The sequence below is a fragment of the Dipodomys merriami genome, unplaced genomic scaffold (genome assembly GCF_024711535.1).
Source record: "Dipodomys merriami isolate MVZ:Mamm:240054 unplaced genomic scaffold, mDipMer1.0.p SCAF_14, whole genome shotgun sequence".
NCBI classification, from domain to species: domain Eukaryota; kingdom Metazoa; phylum Chordata; class Mammalia; order Rodentia; family Heteromyidae; genus Dipodomys; species Dipodomys merriami.
Window position 1 is genome coordinate 37858912 of NW_027202715.1, and position 23645 is coordinate 37882556.

At 36.9% G+C, this 23645-nt stretch overlaps 1 protein-coding gene and 1 pseudogene across 1 annotated transcript; both read left to right on the top strand.

Moving 5' to 3' along the window:
* Positions 1-1909: 1909 nt before the first annotated feature.
* On the top strand, positions 1910-22368 carry LOC138825802 (cytochrome P450 2C5-like). The gene is made up of 9 exons (XM_070020465.1): positions 1910-2077; positions 3436-3598; positions 3756-3905; positions 6268-6428; positions 7954-8130; positions 10736-10883; positions 15567-15754; positions 19187-19328; positions 22187-22368. The coding sequence occupies exons 1-9, from the start codon at positions 1910-1912 to the stop codon at positions 22366-22368; spliced, it is 1479 nt and encodes a 492-aa protein (XP_069876566.1).
* On the top strand, positions 17464-17549 carry LOC138826237 (U6 spliceosomal RNA; annotated as a pseudogene).
* Positions 22369-23645: the final 1277 nt, after the last annotated feature.

Sequence of the window (23645 nt, forward strand, 5' to 3'; positions counted from 1 at the left end):
GGAAATGTGTGTTTTAGGCTCAGTTCAACTAACTGGTATTTATGACTTTCACCAATGTCCTCAATATCTAATATTCAGTTTCTAAGCAGTAAAAGGGAACAATTCAATGGCGGGCAAGGAAAAATGAGAGAATAAAAATGGTTATGATAACTATGTAAGATATCAAAAACCCTATATACCAGGCTGAAACAATGATAGGCAACTGGATTTTAACAAGTCTTAATTTTCCATACAAAGGAAGAAAAGAGGCCAAGTATAGGGGCTCAGGCCTGTAATCCCATTAGGAGCAACTGCCATTTAGCAAGCAAAGATTCAGAGGACTGCAATGAGCCAAGTTGAGCAAATAGCAAAACCCTGCCTCAGGCATGGGGGTGTGTGCTTGCAGTTTTAGCTTTGGTGGAGGGCTAGGTAGGAAGATTATGATAGCTTTAGTGAGCATAAATATAAAACTCTATTTTTTAAATAAATAACTAAAACAAAGATGGAGGTGTGTCTTAAGTATTATAGCACTTTGCACTTGTAATTGCAAGGCCTGAGTTTCAATCGCAGTACCACCAAAAATTAAAATTAAAACTATCGGCTGTAGTCAATTTAGAACAAATATGATATCCTTATAAACATACCTTTAGTTACGCATTACTTTCCAAACATTATATGTTAATTTAGTAGTATTTGAGTCTTTCAGTGTTGTTGCATCCTGTGGTTGTATTTTACTTGTTTAGATGTCCTTATGATCCATGATGACTCAATTATGTCCACATAATTCAGTGACTATTACTCTTTATACTGTCCCTTCTTTACTGTGTATTATTTGTGAATTATTTAATGTCATCAATGGGTTATACAAGAGGCTTTCATATTGACATGTTCATTTATGCAAATATTGAATATTGTTTTATTTTCCTTTCCTTATAAAGAGACCAAAACCGGCATAACAGCTTTTCTGGTTTGAATGAAAAATAGAAAAGCTGTCACTAAATCACATGATGAAGGCTTTCCCTTCAGTAATACGGACCAAATTTCAATGCTGCAGTGGTGGGAAGAGAATTCCAGGACTGTTCTTCAGGAAGCCATGGTGCATGGCAATGGCCATGAGACATCTCCCTGAAACCCTTGCTCTTCCACCTATGAGCCACGTGGCATCCACAGTTCTGTACTCCTGCTCCTCCCTTACCTCACTAGAAAAAGAAAAATAATAAACATCTTAGCTTTCCATTTTTCTCTTCTATAATGATCAAGGACCTGCAACTTTGGATCAGTATTCAATATATATTTAGCTTTTCAAAATGCATGACTGATGCTAAGTATTTTACATTGAGTTAGAAATAACAATGGACAAGTCTAACAACGTGTTGAAGTGTCTCAATAGTGACAACACATCTGGAAGTATTATATAGAGGAAAAAACAAGTTTAAATACACATTTCCTGGAAAATACAGAATATCCTAAATTCCAAAACTTCCCAACATGCCACTAATCTGAGAATCAAAAAAAATACTCTTTATTTGACTTATGTAATTGTAACCCCTCTGTACATCTACCTTAGAATAGCAACAAAAATTTTTTTAAAATGAATACCATGTTTGAATAACGTTCAAGTTGTTGACTTTAATACTTCTCAAGCATAGCTGAACATTGAAAGCAGGGAGGTTTGTATTTTAAGTACCAGTATTTGATCACTAACAAGTGCAACTAAATCACAATTGCCTCTGTGCCCTCTGGAAAGAGGGACATGTGTACAGGTCATTCTACTTTTATCTCTATCATGAGAAAGTCTAATCAGAAGAGATTAAAGTAAACTTGTACTTAATCATGACTAAAGCATTAAAGAGGCACACCTACAGTCTCAGGGAGCATTATAAAAGGTCTGCCCTGCAAGCTCACAGTACTCTCAGAAGAGAAGGCCTCAATGGGTCCAGTAGTTGTCCTGGTGCTGGGTCTCTCCTGTCTTCTTCTCTTTTCAATATGGAGACAGAACTCTGGGAAAAGGAAGCTCCCTCCGGGCCCCACTCCCTTCCCAATTATAGGAAACATACTGCAGGTTGATATTAAAGACATCACTAAATCTTTAACCAAGGTAAGTACTCTTCATGTTTGCACAATGGTCTCTGACAGATATTAATGAAGCTATATTTCCAATGTATTGCTGAAGGTAGAATAGCCTGATTTATTATCATAAAACAAAATCCTTGTAAAAAGTGTTACATGCTTGTGACCATTCCAGTTTTTATTTTAGTCATGGAATGAAGTAATGTATTATGTGAGGGGTTAATGTCTATTTTAGTCTCAGCCACAAAGTTGCAAATGGTTTTCCCCATCTTACTTAGACACTCAAATTTGTGAGGTTTTTTTTTCCCCTGAACCTCCATGATAAGGAAATTCTGTGATTAAATGTTTAATTCAAAAAGTAATATAGCATATTAGACATTGATTTTTTTTAAACAAAATCATGAAAGCTAACGACTCTGAGAAGCTGTGAGTGATTGAAAGGAGCTATCTGTGAGGATGAGAGAACATAAAGACATGAGACCATTTAGCGGATACTGAAGGTATCAGAGTCCACCTGGATTTTTTTTTTTTTTTTTGGTCCGGTCATGGTGCCTGAACTCTGTGCCTGGGTGCTGTCCTTCAGCTCTTCAGCTCAAGGCTAGCACTCTACCACTTGAGCCACAGTGCCACTTCTGGCTTCTTTCTTTTTGCTTATGTGGTGCTGAGGAATCGAACCCAGGGCCTCAGGCATGCAAGGCAAGCGCTCTACCACTGAGCCACCTTCCCAGCCCTCCACCTGGATTTTTGCTTAAAACTTTGTCTGGAGCAAAAAATGCTGCTGGGTGAGAAATTGTTTGGGAGGATGTTTCATGTACTAGGGCAGCCTCTGCGGGGCCCACCCTCTGCTTCTAATACCGGTAGATCCCAAACTGCACTTGCCTATAGAAACACCTGTGCTGACTTAAAACTGCAGTTTCTCTTGTTTGTCAAAGGAAGTAATATTCTCACCAGTAAGAGCTTCAGAGGTTATCTGAAAGCAGTAATCTGACACTGGTTAGGAGTACAAATGAGAATTAAACATATCTTAAGCATGGAATGTCCAATAAGCCTTATCAATGATGCTCTAGAAATGAATTTAGAATCCACAGACCTTTGTTTTGTTCTTTGTGAATCATGACAAGGCTTCTGTGTGTGTTGATGTGAGGATGAATGCTAATGTTGTATCAACTGCCCCGTCCATTGCATGGCACATTATAGGCCATCTCCAAGTGACAGCTATAATAAACCTCCTTTATAACATATGATCTTTGCAAATATTTTAAGTTGTGTTTGCCAAAATAAAGAAGCATAAAAAATATAATGATGATATCACTTTTGCTCAGGCTCACTCTGAGGAACAAATAATGGCTTCTTTCACTAGTATTTTTTTTTCTTTTCATTTTCCAGTTCTCAAAGGTCTATGGCCCTGTGTTCACTCTGTATTTGGGCATGAAGCCCACTGTGGTGTTGCATGGATATGAAGCAGTGAAGGAAGCTCTGATTGATCATGGGGAGGAGTTCTCTGGAAGAGGCAGGTTCCCACTGGCTGAAAAAGCTAACAGAGGCCTTGGTAAGTGTACATATCCATGTGTGTGTGTGGGCAGAGGATGTGTGGATAAGGAGGATGGGAAAAGAGCCAAAGCTTGGCCATCCCTGTACCTGCCATCTGTCAGCTTCCTTTTCCTTGCTTGACTTCTCCATCCATGTATCTGCTTCCCTTCATTTAGGAATTGTTTTCAGCAATGGACACAGATGGAGAGAGATGAGGCGCTTCTCACTCATGACCTTGCGGAATTTTGGGATGGGGAAGAGGAGCATTGAAGAGCGTGTTCAAGAGGAAGCCCGCTGCCTCGTGGAGGAGTTGAGGAAAACCAAGGGTGGGAGCTGCTTTATATCACTATTTTAGAGAGGAATATAAAAGGCTGCATTATGTCCCTTCTGTTTCAGAAATGGGTTATTTTGTCTTCCAATCAGAAATCATGAATGTAATTTTTTTTTGTTTTATGCCATAATTGGGGTTCGAACTCTGGGCTTTACACTCTTGCCCAGATCATGGCTGGTGCTCTACCATTTCAGCTATACCTCCTGTTCAAGCTTCTAGCTGGTGAGAGATTTGCAGCGATTTGTTTGCCTGGGCTTGTTCCCAACGACAATCCCCAGATTTCAGCCTCCTGAGTATCTGGGTTCTTGTTAAGAACATCACATCATCATGTAAAGGTTGCCAAAAGGGAACTCTGGATTGGTTGAAGGGAAGAGTGTTTATTGAGAGAGGGAGAGAGCAAACCTTGAGCCTCACAAAACGGGATTGGGCGGAGCAAGAGAGATTATGAGGGGAGGAGAAAAATTATATAGGGAAGGCGGGGAGGGGGTGTGTCCACAGTGGAAGCAGAGATCATCTCAGAGGGACCTTGAGCTGCACCCAGGCATGCCAGTTGCTTGGGTTTCAAGTGCTGGCCAGGGACTTCTAGGATTCAAGAGGAAAGAACCAAAGGAATAAGCCTCTAGCCTCTGACTTTCCGTGGGGACCTAACACACCAGTGTTTGGCTAAATAGATACTTTCTGTTTCTTTTCTGAAGAGTTAAGGAACAATGCTTCCCTCTTAGCATAATTGAGGGTATGTAATGTAGCCATTGCATGATCGTGCGCGCTAATTGAACAGTGTGGTAACGACCCTGTCTACCCACAAAGATGCAACTATATGATACGCTTATTATCATTGACATTTCAGTGATTTCTCAGTATCCATGCCTACAATTTTGGATAGTCGTGGTATGGTGTAAGCTTTTATTTGCTTTATTGTCTCAATAAAATTCATTAAAAAATTATTTCTCTGAAAATATAGTACAATTTCTATAGGTCAACATTACTTATTTCTTCTTACCCAGTACTTTAGAATTTTATTTATGTATTTTGAATAAATATGTGCTCTATCTGTAAAATACACACAATTAGCTATATTTCAACTATTATGATCAGTTCTTTATCCAGTCTTCTTTTAGTGTATTCTAGCTCATTTTTCAATTTTGTCCGTCTCTTTTTCTCCATATGTATTGAATTTTATGTTAAAAATCTTCTGTTAATTACACGTTTACCTAAATCAACTAACCTATGGTTACAATGGATAGAATTGTCCACTTGGATTCCACATAACCTCGCTGTTTAAATTCATTGTTCCAAATAAATTGAAAGACTTAAAATCAGATTTAACCTGTGAATGTCACACCTGCAGTCATAGCAAATCTCAACAACTTCCCAAATAAATGCCCCCTTCATAGTTATAATAAAAGTTTTTCTGAGAGCTTAGACTCATTTCAATCATTAACTAGCCTGAATATATGCAACTAGCTCAATGACACTTGTTTAATCCAAAGAACCCACGTCAATTCACAATGTGTTTAATTCATGACTATTTACTTTCAGTTTAAACTCAGTAGCATTTTACATGTTGATGATTTGCTCATAGCCATTTCATTGTACAGAGTGCCAAAAATAAAATTAATCTGTCAAATAATAGAACCTGAGAGGCAGACAAATTTAAATATGTATGTATATATTGTTTATTGAAGAATTTCAAAATTTCAGCCCTGTCCATAAATTAAATTTTGTGTTTGATTAGACTTAGTGTCTACTTATTCCTTAGGGAGAGGAAATTTACTTATTAATTTTGAAATGAAAAAAAATCTCCCATTTATTAATGCTATGTTTTTGTTTGCCTTCCCTGACATTTACATTTAATAACAGGCTTAAATTTAGTTATTACTCTTTTTCCTCATGCAACATGAAAGCATTCTGTTTTTTACCTTGGTTCATTCTAGTACTTGAACTCTGGTAAAATCTCTCTTTAGTTTCTCTCCATTGGTGATTTTAAAAAGCTATAGACACCTGATATTCCATCACAGACTTTCTCAGTTTTGTGTAGTCTATAGGTTTTGGAAACAGATTTATTGCTACTCTGAATGGTTGACTATTAGGTATGTAAAAGTCTTCTTTTTCCAACATAGCATATATCTGATTGAAAGACTATAGGTAAAGGTAATTAGTATGAACTGACATTATTTTGCTAGTTGGTTTGTACTGGCCAACTCAGGTTCCATGTTAAAGATATGCAGGTTTAATTCAAATGGGATATTTGGCTGTTAGAGGAATTTACAAGTAAAACAGTAATAAAAACTGGTAAAGATGACAAAGGCTGAGTACAGTATTTCATATGTATATTTCATTTGTTTCTGACTCTTCAGGCTCACCCTGTGACCCCACCTTCATCCTGGGCTGTGCTCCCTGCAATGTCATCTGCTCCATTGTTTTCCAGAATCGTTTTGATTATAAAGACCAGAACTTTCTGAACTTGATGGAGAAATTGAATGAGAATGTTGAGATGCTGAGCTCACCATGGATACAGGTGAAGCCAAGATCTTTTCTTCCTAAGAAAACACTTGTCTTTTTTTGTTGTTGTTCAACAGACCCAAATTAAATAAATAGTAAGGTGAATACTTGGACCCAACAGTGCTACCTAAAGAATGGTAGAGTGCCATTCAGGTAGTTACTGCCTATGACCACACATTCTAGCATTTTCCCTATTAGTTTCCAGGTTTATATTAAAATCCTTGATCAACTTTCAATTGATGTAACTTCAGGGAAATAGATAAGGGTCTGGTTCATTTTCTGCAGTTCCAAAATGAAGCATGTTGAAACTCGTTTAGGAAACAGGGAAGGAAATGATGAGGGAGAGTGAGGGAGAGTAATGCATGAGTCTAGATATATTGTCTCATCTAGATGTATTGTGTAGCTGGGCCTTGTTGGCTCATAGATAAACTCAAGAGAATGAGGCCTGGAAGATCAGGGATTTGAGCCAGCCAGGGCAGAGAAGTGTGACAGAATCCATCTCCCAAATAGTCAGCAAAAAACAGTCATGACCAAGAAAGCCAACCAACAGTCTGGGGCTCTGAGTTCAAACCTTGGTACTGGCACCAAAAGGAAAATTAACTTTATTTATATATGGACATGTCAAAATGAGAACCTTTGACAGCTAACTGATGTTGAAATGGAAGAAAAACAATATAAAGTAATCAACTGAGAAAGATGTCTAAGCCTAGAGGATTGACTCAAGTTAATGTGCTTAAGCAATTAATTTGATATTTCTCAATAAATACCAAAGGGATTTTCCTATAAATTGCTTTGTTCAGGTCCTGATAGATGCCTAGTGGATCAGTGGATATCCAGGTGCTTACTGAAAGCTTACATTTCCCACAGATTTGTTTTCCAATCTGACATCTTATAATATTCATGCTATTACTGGACAGAAGTATTTTTCCTCCGAGAGGAAGCATATTTGCAACAATAGAAACTACAAGGAATCACTGAGTAGAGTCAGAGTGTTTGCTGATTCCACTGTGATCCTAAATGATAAGTTAGCCTGGGGAGAAATGACAAAATTGAACTATAAACATCTTCACAATTGGGACTGGGAAGGTGGCTCAGTGAGAGAGCGCTTGCCTTACATGCATGAGGCCCTGGGTTCAATTCCTCAGCACCACATAAGCAAAAAGAAAAAAGCTGAAAGTGGCACTGTGGCTCAAGTGGTAGAGTGCTAGCCTTGAGCTGAAGAGCTGAGGGACAGCGCCCAGACCCAGAGTTCAGGCCCCATGACCAGACCCCCCCCAAAAAAATCTTCACAATGTTTTACAGAGTTTGGCGTAGTTTAAACTCTGTAAAAGTTAATAAATATGTGATAACAGAGAGGTTAGGTATTCTATCATGAGACTGTAATTTAGGGTATCCTTGAACCCCTCTCATTTTATATGTTCCATTGAAATTTCCCTTCAAGATGGAAGCCATGTGTCATTTTTATTTACAGCCAAGTTTTCTATAATATATATGGTATGTATATGCAAATATGTTTATTAAGTTATTACTTTTGCTTTTAGATCTACAACCTTTTTCCTGATCTCATTGATTATCTACCAGGAAGTCATAAAACATCATTAAAAAATTTTGATGATATACATAGTTACATTTTGAAGAAAATAAATGACCATGAAGAATCACTGGATGTTAACAATCCAAGGGATTTGATTGATTGTTTCCTGATTAAAAAGAAACAGGTAAAATGTCAAAAATCACATTTATTTGAGTCCTTGAGCATTCTGTGACATACTAATTAGTCTGTTTTACTAGAGATGTTTAAACCATCAGACCAGCAGTGCTTGAAAAAGCAAGTTATCAGTTATATAAAGGAATCTACATTAAGCATCCTTGGAAACTTAAAATTAATTTCTCAAATAATTAGAATACATTTACTCTTTTTATATAAAATAATATAATAAGGAGAAGCAGGATGCACATAGCAGGTAAATAGAAACAATTTTCCTGCAAAATATGTGTCATTATATAAAGATGAGTGTCATTATTATATACTGTATAGAATAGATTATGTAATCATGGTGGACTTCCTGCATGTTCTCTAAGTCAGAATAGGTTTTGAAGAAATAATTTTGGAATGATTCTTAATTGGTCTTGGTTAATCTTCCTTATAACAGATTGTTAATTGTGGTATTTAAAAATATATACACAATAATATTTTATTATGCCTTTCACATTTTTATTAACAAATTTATTATGCAAAGGCTTCTATTGTGATATGTTATAGATGTGTATAAAGTAATTTAGTCAAATTCACCCCTTCTGTTAGGTTAACTAATTCATCTTCATTATGTAGGTTTTAGGTTTCCCTTATGTTTTTTCACATAAACATATAATGAGTATATTATATAGGTAACATATATGTAAAATACATATAGATAATTCATACATAATATGTATTATATATCTATATAGTATACTGCAATCAACTAAGTAGAATTGAATCCTTGTTATTTACCCTGGGATTACTATAACACCCTTATGACAATCTAGTGTGAAATTAGAGCGAATTAGTGTCTGACTACACTTTTAATCCTCTCCCCTCAAATTGCATCCTTCCTCGGTTGTTTTGTCACACATTACATCTTTAATACATTGGGTATCCATAGAATTCATCTATGATTATTGCCTCCTATATTTCCCTTAAAAATATATATTAAAAACCTAAAAAGAGGTTGAAAAACATGTAATATAATTAACATTCATATTTTCTGTATGGGTATATTTAACAAGGATATGTATTTCTTGACTTGGTGTGAATTTATTGTTGAATATGCTTTAGTTTCTACTTGAAAGCTGATTCCCCTTAGCACTTCTTGTATGGCAGATCTATTCATGACAGACTCTCTTCTCTTGTTTATCTTAGTAGTATTAACATCTCCTGCATGATGATAACATATGAGATAAAATTAGTGCTTTAGCCCATGACATGGAATCATTGGATTTTTCTTCATTTAGAATTTCCGCTAATTTTTCAACATTTATACAGGCTAGAGTATAATAGTCTATGTGACCCGCAACTATTAACTCTCCAAATTTATTATGACAGATGGAGCTTTAATATTGGTGTTTGTACATACTATTCTAGAGTAAGTTGACCTCAAGATTTAAGAGTAACTGTAGTTTGATGATCATAGAAAAGTAGATATTACCAAAGATTGTTTAACTTGACCAGCTTTCAAAGCATGTGATGCTGATATAGTCAATGAAGATGACTCTTTTCCAAGAGTGTACAAATATTGAGAGCATCCGTTTAATTAAATTGTTTTAATAACACATTATTAGGCATACTGCAAGTCATCTGGAGATTACAAAAGCATGATAGATTTAATGCTGGACCAGACACCAGTTAGAAAATGATGTATTTTGACCATTTAATGATTTCCTCATTCAACATCTAAAGCTACAACCTGGTTGACAACTTGGTTTTGAGCCATCTTCTCAGTCCTTGGCACTGCTTCATCCATCCTCTCTCCTTGTTCCAATGATAAGTTAATGTGAACACTTTTTGTCTTCATGATTACTGTCACTTCAGCTCATGCATTCCTAGTCATTCCTACTCAGGTTCCCTAGACCACCTGACTTGGTGCTTCCCATCTGCTGAGTCATCAGGTTTTGATGAACCCATTCTCATTCCTTGTGACTCCTAAGTTTTGCTGCCTTTTAGCATTTTCACAAGCAATATTGAGCATATGCAAATGTGTGATACAAGAAGTTAAATTGCAATTAGGAGCCATGCTTGTAAAACCACTATCAAGGGGCTGAGATCTAAGGATCAAAGAGTGAAGGCAGCCTTGACATAAAAGTCTTTGAGACTCTTATCTCCAAATTAAACAGAAAATAGTGAAGTGGAGCTGTGGTTCAAGTGGTATAGCAGTAGCCTTGAGAAAAGAAGCTCAAGGACAATGCCCACACTCTGTTCAATCACATCAACTGCAAAAAATTTTTAATTGCAGATTTTTGTTTCAGGCTTACAACACCTATGTCCCTAACTTTCCTACTTGCAGTATTCAATTTTCTGATCCTTCAATATTTAGAGAAAATTCAGTTATTAGTAGCTTTAATGAATGATGAGTTTCATGACCTCAAATACAGTCACAGTACCAGATCAGAGTCAGGACAGCCCAGGAGGCCTGAAGCCTTACTTAGTCTAAACTAGTCACCATCCCACTGTCAATTGTACATTCCTCTTACTCTTTTACTCTCCAACTTCATACCACTGTGGGATACTGTGAATTCACTGTCATCACATGTGCTGGTAAATAATATAATTGCATCAAATCTTAGGAGCAGGAAAATCACAAGGAGCCATTGGAATTTACTAATGAAGGTTTGACAATACTTGCATCTGATTTATTTGGTGCTGGGACAGAAACGACGAGCACAACACTGAGATACTCCCTGCTGCTCCTGATGAAGTACCCTCACGTCACAGGTAGGAGCACAGGGGGAGACCTAGGTGAAACTTCAGAAAATATAGGAAAGATGCTGCTAGTGATTTGCCTTGTCAGGTATGTCTCACAGCTCAACATCCTGTGCCTCCACCTGAAATCAGAGACAAGTGATGAGAACACGGCAGGTAGGAAAAGCAGCAAGACTGTCTTGTGTCTGGATTTTCTGGTAGGTAATCGTTGGAAAACTGCTCTATCATAAATTGACATACAATAACATATTGATTTTACAACCAAAACTCCAGCTTTCACAATGGGTTCTTCTATACATTTTTCCTCATTGTGGCTATTCTAATCCTGCCATAGACCCAAGAGATCTCTTGTCACCAATGCATAAGTACAAGTCCTAAAAATTAATGAGGATGTATGAGATAAATTCCATTCCAGAACATTTTCTAAAAAGAAACTCATTAGAAAGGTATTATTGAGACAGATGCCATACCTGAAGGAATTTTAAAATTTCAGAAATCTAAGTCCATAAAACTTATGTTTGGTAAAGTTAGAATTTTACAAGGGCATCTGTGATTTTTAATCTTTTATAATGTTGTTTAATATTTATTGCTTTTAGGTGTGGAAACACTATGTAAAGATTTAGGAAATAAGTATAAAATAATTTCAATGAGAATTAGTCCTCTCACAACAAAAAAGAAAAGAGAATGCTTTATTCTCTAACCATCTTATCTAACCAGATAAGATGTCTACCAAAATTCTGATACTCAGAGTAGATGTAATTGTGATAAAGTAACTGAGCCAGACACATGTTGCTTTCACCTAAATTTGGTAACAGGAAAAGTTCTGAGGGAAGGAAAACCAAGGTATGTCTCCAAACTTCCATAAAGTTTCCCCCTTTAATTTTGCCAGTCCTGGGGCTGGAACTCAGAGCCTGGGCACTGTCCCTGTGCTTCTTTTGCTCAAGGTTGGCACTCTACACTTGAGCCACAACCCTACTTCTGCCTTTTTCTGCGTATGTGGTACTGAGGAATGAAACCGAGGGTTTTGTGCATGATAGGCAAGCACTCTACCACTAAGCCACATCCCCAACCTCATAAAGTTTCCTATTTAGAAATAACAAGTATCGAAGAAGATAGAAAAGAATTTAGCAAATGGACTCTCCATGTTCAAATTCTTATCACACCTCCACTCCTCAGATGAAAAGAAAAACTCTCTCTCCACACCAAGAAAACTCTCTCTCTCTGTACTAAGAATTCTGTGCTCAGAAATTTTGGGCAAACCCAGTGAAGTATAAAGTTGAGAGGCCTAAACAAACCCTCTTGTTTGTGATGCATAACTTTTTTGTATAAATCTTTTATTGTAAAGACACTGTACAGAGGGGTTACAGTTACATGGAAAAGGTAATAAGTAAATTTCCTATGGAGCATTGTTACCTCTTCCTTTGTTTTTCCCCTACCATTCCTTCCCTCCCCACCTCAACCTCTTCCCTCCCCCACCCACAAAGTTGTAAAGTTGGTTATCAACATAGTGTCTTGTACATCTCATTGTTACAATGGGTCAATCTGTGTTTTTATTTCAGCATTTTGTTATTTCCCTTCCCCTCCCCAAATTAAAAAAATGTATATACAAGATGCAGGGCACTGAAATCAAATACAGTGAAGACAGGGGTTATACCATGGGGGAAGAACATAGAAAAGAAACAAAAATATCACATACTACATTATACATACATTAAAAACAACAGCAAAAAAGATAAAACTTCTTGTGTCCTTATCTTTGGGGTCATTTCATTTAGCATCAGCTTGTATGGTCATACGTACATAGCTTTTGACCTTTTGTGCTTCTCATAGACATATACTAGTATTATATATATATATATATATATATATACATATATATATATATATAATACCACATTTTTCTGATCCATTCAGCTACTGAGGGTCATCTGGGTTGGTGCCATAGCTTTGCTATGGTGAATAATGCTGCGATAAACATAGTTGTGCTGGTAGATTTAGTATAGACTTGTTTGTGATTGTTTGGGTAAATGTCCAAAAGTGGGATTGCTAGGTCATAGGGGAGCTCTATGTGGAGTCTTTTGAGGAACCTCCATACTGCTTTCCAAAGTGGTTGAACAAGTTTACACTCACACCAACAATGCAGTAGGGTTCCTCTGTGACCACATCCCCTGCAGGTGATGCACAACTTTCTGTCTTTTTTCCTGAAATTTTTCCATAATGAAGAACTCTACAAACCTCCATATTTTACCAATTTGATAGAAAATTCTCTCTAAGTGTCCAGCAGAATAAAGGGATAAAAGCCTTCACTCAGCATAAAGTTGTAGCATTCCAGAATACCAGGGTTAGAAAGAAGATCATCACAAGTTTCAGAAAGACACAACTAGGTCAGATATCAAGAGATGATGGGATTGCATCAAAATTCTTAAGAGGAAAGAGGAAAGATGGGAGAGTAGACTTCCAAATCAGCCATAAACTTCATACCCCATTTTCTCTTTTTTCACACAATATAGTATAATATGGTGAAACGCATTTTGTTCAGTTATCTCAAACCAAGTCAAAGAAAATCATGGACTCCAGAAATTGGGACAGGAAGGTTATGGGGTACTCTGAAACTCACTGAGTCTGCTACAAACTCAGAAAACATCAGAACAAACCAGAAATCAATGATGCAAGGAGGGAGAGGAGACACTGAGAATGAAGGAGACATGGACAAGAGTCTCAGAATTCTTACTTACTGACCATGTATTGCGAGATGTTTTACCCAAGTATTTGTGCATTTTCAAAAATTCTAACTCAGGAAATAGAAAATCATGAACTGACTGATAAAAAAGAAATGGGAAGTACAATAAATGGAATGCAATTCTAATTTCCACCCAGGGAATAATATTGCCTAGCCAGAATGATTGAAACTGTGAATATTGGTTCAAAAACTGATATGTAATATCTAGTATATTGTTATGAATGAAGTAAGGGGAAACATACATGTTTATCTCTATGTGCCTATTTGTAGATGTGGCTAAATATATACGACAGAGGTGTGAATGCACATTTCACTCTCTCATACTAGGATATCAATAAATATTCTCTAACAGTGATTTAAAAAATCAACTGGATATTGGGAACAGGTGGCTCATGCCTGGATTATTATGTACTCAGTAGGCTGAGATATGAGGATTGAAATTTGAAGCCAAGCCAGGTATTAAAGTCAATGAAACTCTTATCTCCAATAAACCACTCAGAAAAAAGGCAGAAGTAGTGTTGTGGATCAACTGATAGAGCACAAAGTACATATTATTGATCACAAAGAAGTTCAAGGACAGCAGCCAGGCCCTGAATTCAAGCTCCAGGTCCAGTAAAAAAAAAAAAACATCATTATTTAGAAAATTAATATAATTTTCCAAAGCAGATTCTAGGATGTCCAATATGAATATCATCAGAAAGTGGTTCGATAATGGGAGTAGTACTTTACACTGTACACATGCATACACAAAGATACACTATTTGTATAGTTCTTAAATAATAATTATTTTAAAATAAAAAATAATGTTTATTGTTTTTCTTTGAGAACTACCATTTCTTCTTCTGCATTTTTATTAGGGTACATTTATTGTTCAAATGTATTCAATGTTGATACTTCCATAGATGCATAGAAAGATTTTCATTTTTATTATTTGATATATGTACAAAGGGTTTCTAGTCAGCGCAGCCTTTCATGCATTACAATGTGTCTGGACCAAAGTCAGTCCCTATAACATACATTCATTCATACTTTTACTTAATTATGTCCTGTTTAGTGTTTGAAATATATTCTTCTATTGATATCAACTACAGAAAAAGTAAACTCCTTTTTAAAAAGACACATTATTTACTTTTTATCTATAAACTAATAGAATTTAAAAGTCTTTACTGTAAAATTATCTCTTTTATCAGCAAAAAATATTTCTGAATTCAAACAAAATGGGAATATTTTATTAACATCTTCAAAGTCATACTTTGAATGATTTATGTTGGCTAGCCCATGAATTAGCATTCATATTTGTGGAAATTTGTGAAATCCCCTAAGATACAAGTGAAGATAATAGTGTCCTCAAATTTGTACTTTTATTGTCAATATTTTATTCCCTTTATTTTAAAATGTTTCATTGTTACAGTTTTATAAGTATGTAGTTCTTATGATAATATACTTTTTATATATTAAAGGTATTTCACTTCAATGTAAAGTATATTACATGTACATTAATAGTCTTTTTGTTTTTTTGTGTTTTTCTTAACAAGAAACTAAATTAACTCATTATAAGGCTACCATGTAGGATGATGTGTGTGCATGCTGAAGTATTAATACTCCATGGGGCATGTATTTTTTTTATTTCAATTCTTTTTTTTTTTTTTTGATCCATTTGTGGGGCCTGAACTCTGGGCCTGGGTGCTGTTCTTCAGCTCTTCAGCTCAAGGCTAGCACTCTACCACTTGAGGCACAGCGCCACTTCCGGCATTTTTCTTTTTGCTTATGTGGTGCTGAGGAATCGAAACCAGAACCTCATGCATGCAAGCCAAGCACTCTACCACTGAGCCACCTTCCCAGCCCTTACTTCAAATCTTGTCAAGATTCACCATCACAATTTATGGAGCACTGACTTACTGTGATCAATGCATCATTTTCCTCCTGTTTCACCATTTCTTATTATGTCTCACCAGCTAAAGTGAAGGAAGAGATTGACCGTGTGATTGGCAGGCACCGCAGCCCCTGCATGCAGGACCGGAGCCAAATGCCCTACACAGATGCTGTGCTGCATGAGATCCAGAGATACATTGATCTTGTACCCATGAATCTGCCCCATGCAGTGACCCGTGACATTAAGTTCAGAGACTACATCATTCCCAAAGTGAGCTTCTTTTCTGCTGAGTCTCCATAGAGAGCCTGAGTTCTTGAGGTCACTGCAGGATTCCTCTCCTCCATACCACATGAGAGAGCTGCAAAAGTCTCACAGCTGGCTGCTCAGGAGAGGTTGTGGTATAGCAAGTTTGGGGTTGTATATCCATGCAGAATTATCCTTGGTCTCCCACACTGTGAATCCCAATTTTGTTCTGCCCCTTAAATTCTTTTTTGTTTTGAAGACTTCTTCTCCTTGTTCTCCTTGTTGTCTTTATTTCCTCTTCCTCCTCCTACTGTTTTTCCTTCTCCTTCTTCTTGATCTTTTGGCTATGCTTAGTTTTTGTATTTCCAAATGAATGCAAAAGCTTATCATTTATCAATTTCCCAATATATTCTGCTATAGATAAATTTGGGGTAAAATGTTACCTTGATTTCTTCAATTCACAAATGAGTCCTGTTCTAATTTACCTATGCTTTACCTTAGTTTCCAAGTAATATTTTGTTTTCAAGATCGATTACAAATATATTCATAGACTTTCTCTAAATACATAGCATTTTCACTATTACTGTTTTATTTTTTCATTGGCTTGGTGCTTGTTGGCCTGTGCACTGTCCATGAGCTCATTTGCTCAAAGCTAGTGCTCTACCAGTTTGCACCACAGTTCCACTTCCAGTTTTCTGGTGGTTAACTGGAGATAAGAGACTCATGGACTTTGTTGCCTGGGCTGGCTTTGAACCATGATCCTTAGATCTCCTGAGTAGCTAGGATTACAGACATGAGCCACCAGTGCCTGGCTTGATTGTTATTATTTTTATGGTGCTTTTGCTATAATTTGTAACTGATATATAGAAACGTAATTGCCTTAATCATTCTGATGACCTCACAAAATATAAACTCATGAAATTTACTAGTCATTGCTAATGAATTATCTGTAGATTTGTTTGGAACTTTAGGATGCATTACCATAATTTATACTTGCTTTTCTAATTCCTGTGCCTATAATTTTGCTTTGTTGAATTTTTGCACTGGCAGCCAGGATGGTGTAAATAAAATAGATTTTAGTGGTCATATTTGTTTCATTATGATTGGCAGAAAAGATTTCTAGCTTGGTATTTCACAGTCAATTTTGATATCTTAAGTAGATTTAAAAAATAACAGTAGGGAAATTTACCCTATGTTCTTACTTATGTATGAATTTTGACCATAAACATGATAATATTTTGAATCAGATCTATTCTCTGTAATAATTCTTTTTCTTTGAAAAGTTTTAATTATAGAGGTGATGTGCAGAGGGGTTACAGTTACATAATTCAGGTAGAGTAGGTTTCTTCTTGGACACTGCCACCCCTTCCTTGGCTCTCTCCCAGTTTTTCCTTCCGTCCCCATCCACAAGTTGTATAGTTCATTTTGAACAGCGTCTGGTGAGTGCCACTGATGCATTTGTTCACCCTTTGTTCCTGCATTTCTGTGCCTCCCCTTATACTCCCAAAGCAAGATAAATGAACAAACAGAACAAAGAGGAAGAAAACAAAAAACATCAAAAGAAGGAAAAAAAACACATTTTCATTTCCTGGAGTTCATTTCAATAAATATTACTTTGTATGATCAGATGCACATAGGCATTGAACCTTTGTGTTCTCCCCAAAGTATCCTCCTGTGGTCTCACAGTGTGAATGCCTAGGTTTCTTCTTTTTATGTATTTAAAATTTTACTGTGGTGCTGTCTTAGGCAGCACATACAGAGAAGATTAGCATGGCCCCTGCATAAGGGTGACTCTCAAATTTGTGAATCCTTCCATATTTTTATCAAAATGGATACCAGGCAATGGAAACACTGGAGTAGGGACATGTAGGGGCACAGGAATGGAGGAAGGACAGGTAAGCAAATGCAGCCATTGTATTCTAGATGGGTAGTTGTTGACCTTCTATTGCTTTATGCCCTTCTTGCTTTTAAGGTTTCTGCTGTTGAGAACTCTGGTGTTATGCTGATGGGCCTGACACCATAGATGACTCATTGCTTTTCTTTGGCATCTGTCAGTACTGTTTACTGTTTCTGAACATTTAATGTAACTATAATGTGTCTTGGAGTGATTCATTTCTGATATGATCTGTTTGCTGTCCTAAAAACTCTTGTACCTGGATTGTTAAAGATTTAGGAAATAGTCTCACATAATTTTATTGACTATGTTTTCTATTCCTTTAGCATGGGCCTTTTCTTCAACCTCTATGTCTATGTTCCATAGGTTTGACTTTTCAAGTTTCCCAGGTGGGCTTGTATAATCTTTTCATACTTTACTTTTCAGCTAGTTCTTCATCTGACTATTCTAGTATATCTACTTTAACCTTGATCCCTGATATTCTGTTTCAATTTGATACACTCTTTTCTATTGTTTTTATGATTCATATAGCTTTTCATTTCCAAAATTTTAGTTTAATTACTCTTTTAATATTTCTGTATCTTTATTGAACTCCTCATTTATATATATTGCATTGTTTGTCTTACTTCATTCAGCTGCTTATTTGAATCCACTTCAAATTCACTCATTTTTTATACTTGTTCTTTTGAGTTCCTTGGGCTTTAATCTTCTTCAATATCCTTTTTTTTTTTTTTTTTGTCCAGTCGTGGGGCCTGAACTCTTGGCCTGGGCACTGTCCCTCAGCTCTTCAGCTCAAGGCTAGCGCTCTACCACTTGAGCCACAGCACCACTTCCAGCTTTTTTTTTCACTTTGTTTATGTGGTGCTGAGGAATCGAACCCAGGGCCTCAGGCATGCAAGGCAAGCGCTCTACCAACTGAGTCACCTTCCCAGCCCCTTCTTCAATATCCTTTATGTCTATTGCTATAGAATTGTTAAACGTTGGAGATACTTGCCTTTTTTCCATTCATTCTGTGTTGATATTTATTGGTTCTGAAACCAGTTCATTGGATGGAAGTCTTCATTACCTATAGACCAGAGGATTGAACTAAGTGTTTTTCATTGTATCTGTCACTGCTTTAACTATTTTTTATCGTTCATGGGGCTTGAACTCAGAGCCTGAGCACTGTCTCTTACCTTTTTCTCAAGGCTACTGGTTTACCACTTAACCACAGTGCCACTTCTGATTTTCTGGTAATTGATTGGAGAAAACAACACCGGGCTTTCCTGCCTGAACTGTCTGTGAACTGTAGTCCTCAGATCTCAGCCTACTGAGCATCTAGGTTTACAAGTGTGAGCCTCTGGCACCTGGCTTTATATACATACATACATTCATATATCTATATATCTACATATGTGTGTATAGATTTATATAGATCTAACTATATATATATATAAATTCATACAGATCTTGGTATATACATGTATAGATCTATGTATATATAGATATAGATACAGGTGTCTCTATACATATATCTACATCTATATCTATATAATTAACTTAGCTTATCTGTGTATTGTTCCCAGGGCACAACCATACTGACATCACTGACATCTGTGCTGCATGACCCCAAGGAATTCTCCAATCCAGACAAGTTTGACCCTGGCCACTTTCTGGATGAAAGTGGTAACTTTAAGAAAAGTAACTACTTTATGCCTTTCTCAGCAGGTAATACAATTTCATTTCCATACCTCAGGATAACTTTGGGGGGGATGTCAGTAGGAACTTACATAGAGCCTCCTTGGGGCTGGCGTATTTCCCAGAAGCTCCGGATTAGGAGCAGCACTCTCAATGCCCTTGCACTTTTCTGTTCATGATGCATCTCCACTGTTTGATCAGATTAGTGAGGCTTCAGTTACTCTGTGTATTTCTTCCAAGTTCAACAAGGTAAAGCAAGCAATTCTGGCATTCTTTCTTTACATATATCATAATGATCTCTTCCTAAAGAGTAAAACTCATTTAGACTGCCTTCACTCACAATGAAAAAGATGATCTCATCAGAGGTCCCTCCCACATCTTTCTGTGGCATTTGTCACCCCCAGGCTTCTCTATAGAATGATTCTCTCCCAAAAGGCACAGAAGAACACCAAAAGGCAGTGAGGGAAGATCATCACAGATGACAAGACAGGAGGATTTGTGGGTGGAGTATTAACCCATTTGTCACTTTTTTTTTTTTTTTTTTGTCGGTCGTGGGGCTTGAACTCTGGGCCTGGGCGCTGTCCCTCAGCTCTTCAGCTCAAGGCGAGCGCTCTACCACTTGAGCTACAGCGCCACTTCCGGTTTTCTGGTGGTTTATTGGAGATAGGAGTCTCACGGTCTCTTCTCACGGTCTCTCCTGCCCGGGCTGGCTTTGAACCGCGATCCTCAGATCTCAGCCTCCTGAGTAGCTAGGATTACAGGCGTGAGCCACCAGCGCCCGGCTCATTTGTCACTTTCTTGAACTTGATTATTAAACAGAAAATGGCATAAGCAACATTTTAAGACACTTAAGGTACTTCAACATGGACAGAGAGTAGATGGAAGACAGAGTAAAACGTTTTTAAGAAAGTCATGAACCACAAGAACAAAACATTTACTCTTAGCAGTGTCAGAAACTGTGAAATAATCCTATGGACATATCAGCAATGTATGATAGATGTCCCACAATGATCACAGAGCACTCAGCTCTTCTTTCAGTCTAAGACATGTGTCTTGGATATTTTATCCCCACACCTGCAGTATGTGTGCTGTGTGTCTGATCAGGGAGCAGCCTTCCTTCACTGATACTGTGACTTTTTATCTTTTTTGTTTGTTCCTTTATTTATTTGGTTTTTGGTTTTTTTTTTTAAGTGTCAGTTGTAGGGCTTGAAGTCAGGGTTTGGGTCCTGTTCCTGACCTTTGTTGCTCAAATCTAGCATTCTCCCACTTTGAGCCACAGCTGTACTTCTGCTTTTTGGTGGATAATTGCAGGTAAGAGTCTCAGGGACTTTCTTACCCCAGGCTCACATCTAATCATGATCCTCTGATATGAGCCTCCCGAGTAGTTGGATTGTAGGCATGAGCCATTGGCACCCAATTAATGACCTGACATTTGATATCTGCTTTACATCTATCAATAGATACCATGAGAAAGACAGTGATCTCTCTTCAAAAATTCACTTTTTTTTTACAAAAAGGGAAACATTTTAAGTAATGAGAAAATTATGGCTTCAAATGATTTGAGTGTCAGTGAAAATCTGAATATGATATTTGGGAAGCTGAATGAGGGGAAGATTTTATGGCTTGATGGACACAAAGAGCACAAGAAAGGACATGAAATGTGGGCTGGGTCTTGATGTCTATAGGAAATGTATCATAGCCAAAAGGAATTTCATTATGTAGTACTTAAACTTTGTAATTTAATGTAGGCTGATAAAATGGACAGTTGGGCTGGCAATATTAAAATGCAAAATGTGTTCGCTACTTTTCTGGGGACAGTTCACATGAGCAATATGAATAGGTTTCCTTAGACAAACACAGATGTCTCTAGAACATACAAAGTGTATCATTGAAACCTGAGACTCAAAATTTTTATAAATCAATAATGAATCCTTGATTAAAATTGTAATAAATCAAAATCTTTTATTATTTTAATTTCTCACCAACACTTTATAAAGGAATTATTAGCATCTCCCTTTAATATTTGAAGATAATAAGGCTCAGATATTTTACTAACTTACTCCACGTGGGTTGTTAATGACGGTGTCAATATTTGACTTCTGAGTTGACTTGGAAAGGAGTATTTCCTACCACTAATTTTACATGTAATGAATTCCACTTGGAGTCATAGGTAGGTCTATGTCCTCCACTCTTACATATTTATTATTCTATAGGTACAAAGGTTTAGAGGAAATCCCAAAATATGATCATAGGCCTTCCTGATTAGTAGGGATAATACTAAGAGAAAAGGAATGGGAGTAAGCATTCAGGTTGAAAAAAGGAAAAAGTAAGATTGGGAGGTAAAAGATCTTCCATAATTATGATCTTTTCCTTTAGCAGGGAACATATTAGAATAACTGATATAATAATTTGGCAATCTCCAACCAAGCATAGAGAAAGAGTAAAGAGGGAGGAGAAGAGGAAAAATGTTTTTGAAGAGCATTTATCATGTAAAAATACTTAATAAATTGCTTATATGAAGATGGTAATCTGTTTTCTCAAAATATAATTTAGTTTGGTATGATTTTCTTTGGATTTGTTTTAGAGAAGATCTTAAAAATGTAGCCCAAAGTAGTTACCAACTCAGCATTCTCTTTATTAGTCTCCTGTGCTAGACTTACAAGTTTGTGTGTGCCTGTGCTGCCATTCTCAGATACCGTATTAGTGAAGATTACATATTCCCGGGTACCTGTAGAGCTTTCCTCCTCTCTGTGCAGGGAATTCACTGAAGGCACATTGACACTTTCTTTTACCAGTTACAAATGCAGTGCTTCACACTCTCACACTTACATACATGGAGTCATTTCCTGTTTTGACTTGTTTTTGTTTTTGTTTTACAAAAATTTCAGGCAAAAGGATTTGTGCTGGAGAAGGCCTGGCCCGCATGGAGCTGTTTTTATTCCTAACCACCATTTTACAGAACTTCAACCTGAAATCACTTGTGGATCCACAGGATCTTGATACCACTCCTGTTCTAAATGGGTTTATCTCTTTGCCACCATCATACCAGCTGCGCTTTATTCCAGTGTAAAGAAGAGCTCTGCTGTCTGACTCCAGCTGTGCAGCAATCTGCAGTTCCCTCCTCTGAGCCACCACTCACCTCCTTCCCCTGCCAGGAATGCTTTCCTGTCCTCCCTTCTCATATTTCCTCTCTCCCTCCCAGATCCAGGAAGATCCATTCTCCATTTTGGAGGGATTCCTGTGTCACTGCACTATCACATCTATAGTCTCTTATGCTTTATAATAGTTTTGTTCACCACTCCATGTTCTAATATTTCTCTAATGCTGATTTACTAATATGCTAGTATGACAAAAATAAAAAATGATTACCATGTGATAGGTCAAACTGCTTTTTCTGTATATAATCCACAATAAACATCATGCCTTTTGTCATTCTTGGACTGTCCTACTTTGTTTAAAATTCAGTGAAGCATTGAAACAAACTAGAGTCCCATGTTGAACACATTCTAACAAGCACTGGGAATGGGAAGGGGGAGGTTGTAGGAAAACTCTTTGATGATGTCACCTGTCATATCTAGGGATGCAGATTTAATGAACAAAAGCAATGTCCACAAGTGTCTCTTCCTGGAGGAAAATATTGTAAGACACAGACATACAGAGAATAACATTAAAGGCTAATGTTCACGTCTTTACTTTGGTGTTAGTGTAAAAAAAAAAAAAAGGGGGAAAAGTCGGGGGCCGGTGGCTCACGCCTGTAATCCTAGCTACTCAGGAGGCTGAGATCTGAGGATCGAGGTTCAAAGCCAGCCCAGACAGGGAAGTCCGTGAGACTCTTATCTCCGATAAAGCACTAGATAAACCAGAACTGCCTCTGTGGCTCAAGTGGTAGAGCGCTCGCCCTGAACTGTAAAGTGCAGGGACAGCGCCTAAGCCCAGAGTTCAAGCCCCATAACCAACAAAAAAAATAAATAAATAAATAAAAGTGAAATTTTCTTGTCAATTGATCTTTGCAACTGAAAGCCAGATATGAGTTTATGTTTTCATATTGATAATCATATGTTCCATTATTTTTATTTATGCACATCAATTGTACATTTTGAGATGTTTCATACCTGCATACAATTTACTTTGACCATACCAGTTTTTGCTTCATTTTTAGAAGTACTAAGTTTTAAATTTGGGGCTTTGTTCTTCCTAGACAAGAACTCTATTGATTAGACTATATCCTGTATCTGTCTTTCTACATTGTGCACATTGTTTTACACTCGACATAAATGTGATGACAATTATAAAAAGGGCACTGAAATCACTCCTCCCATTTCATTTTTCAAACCTTCACAATTATGC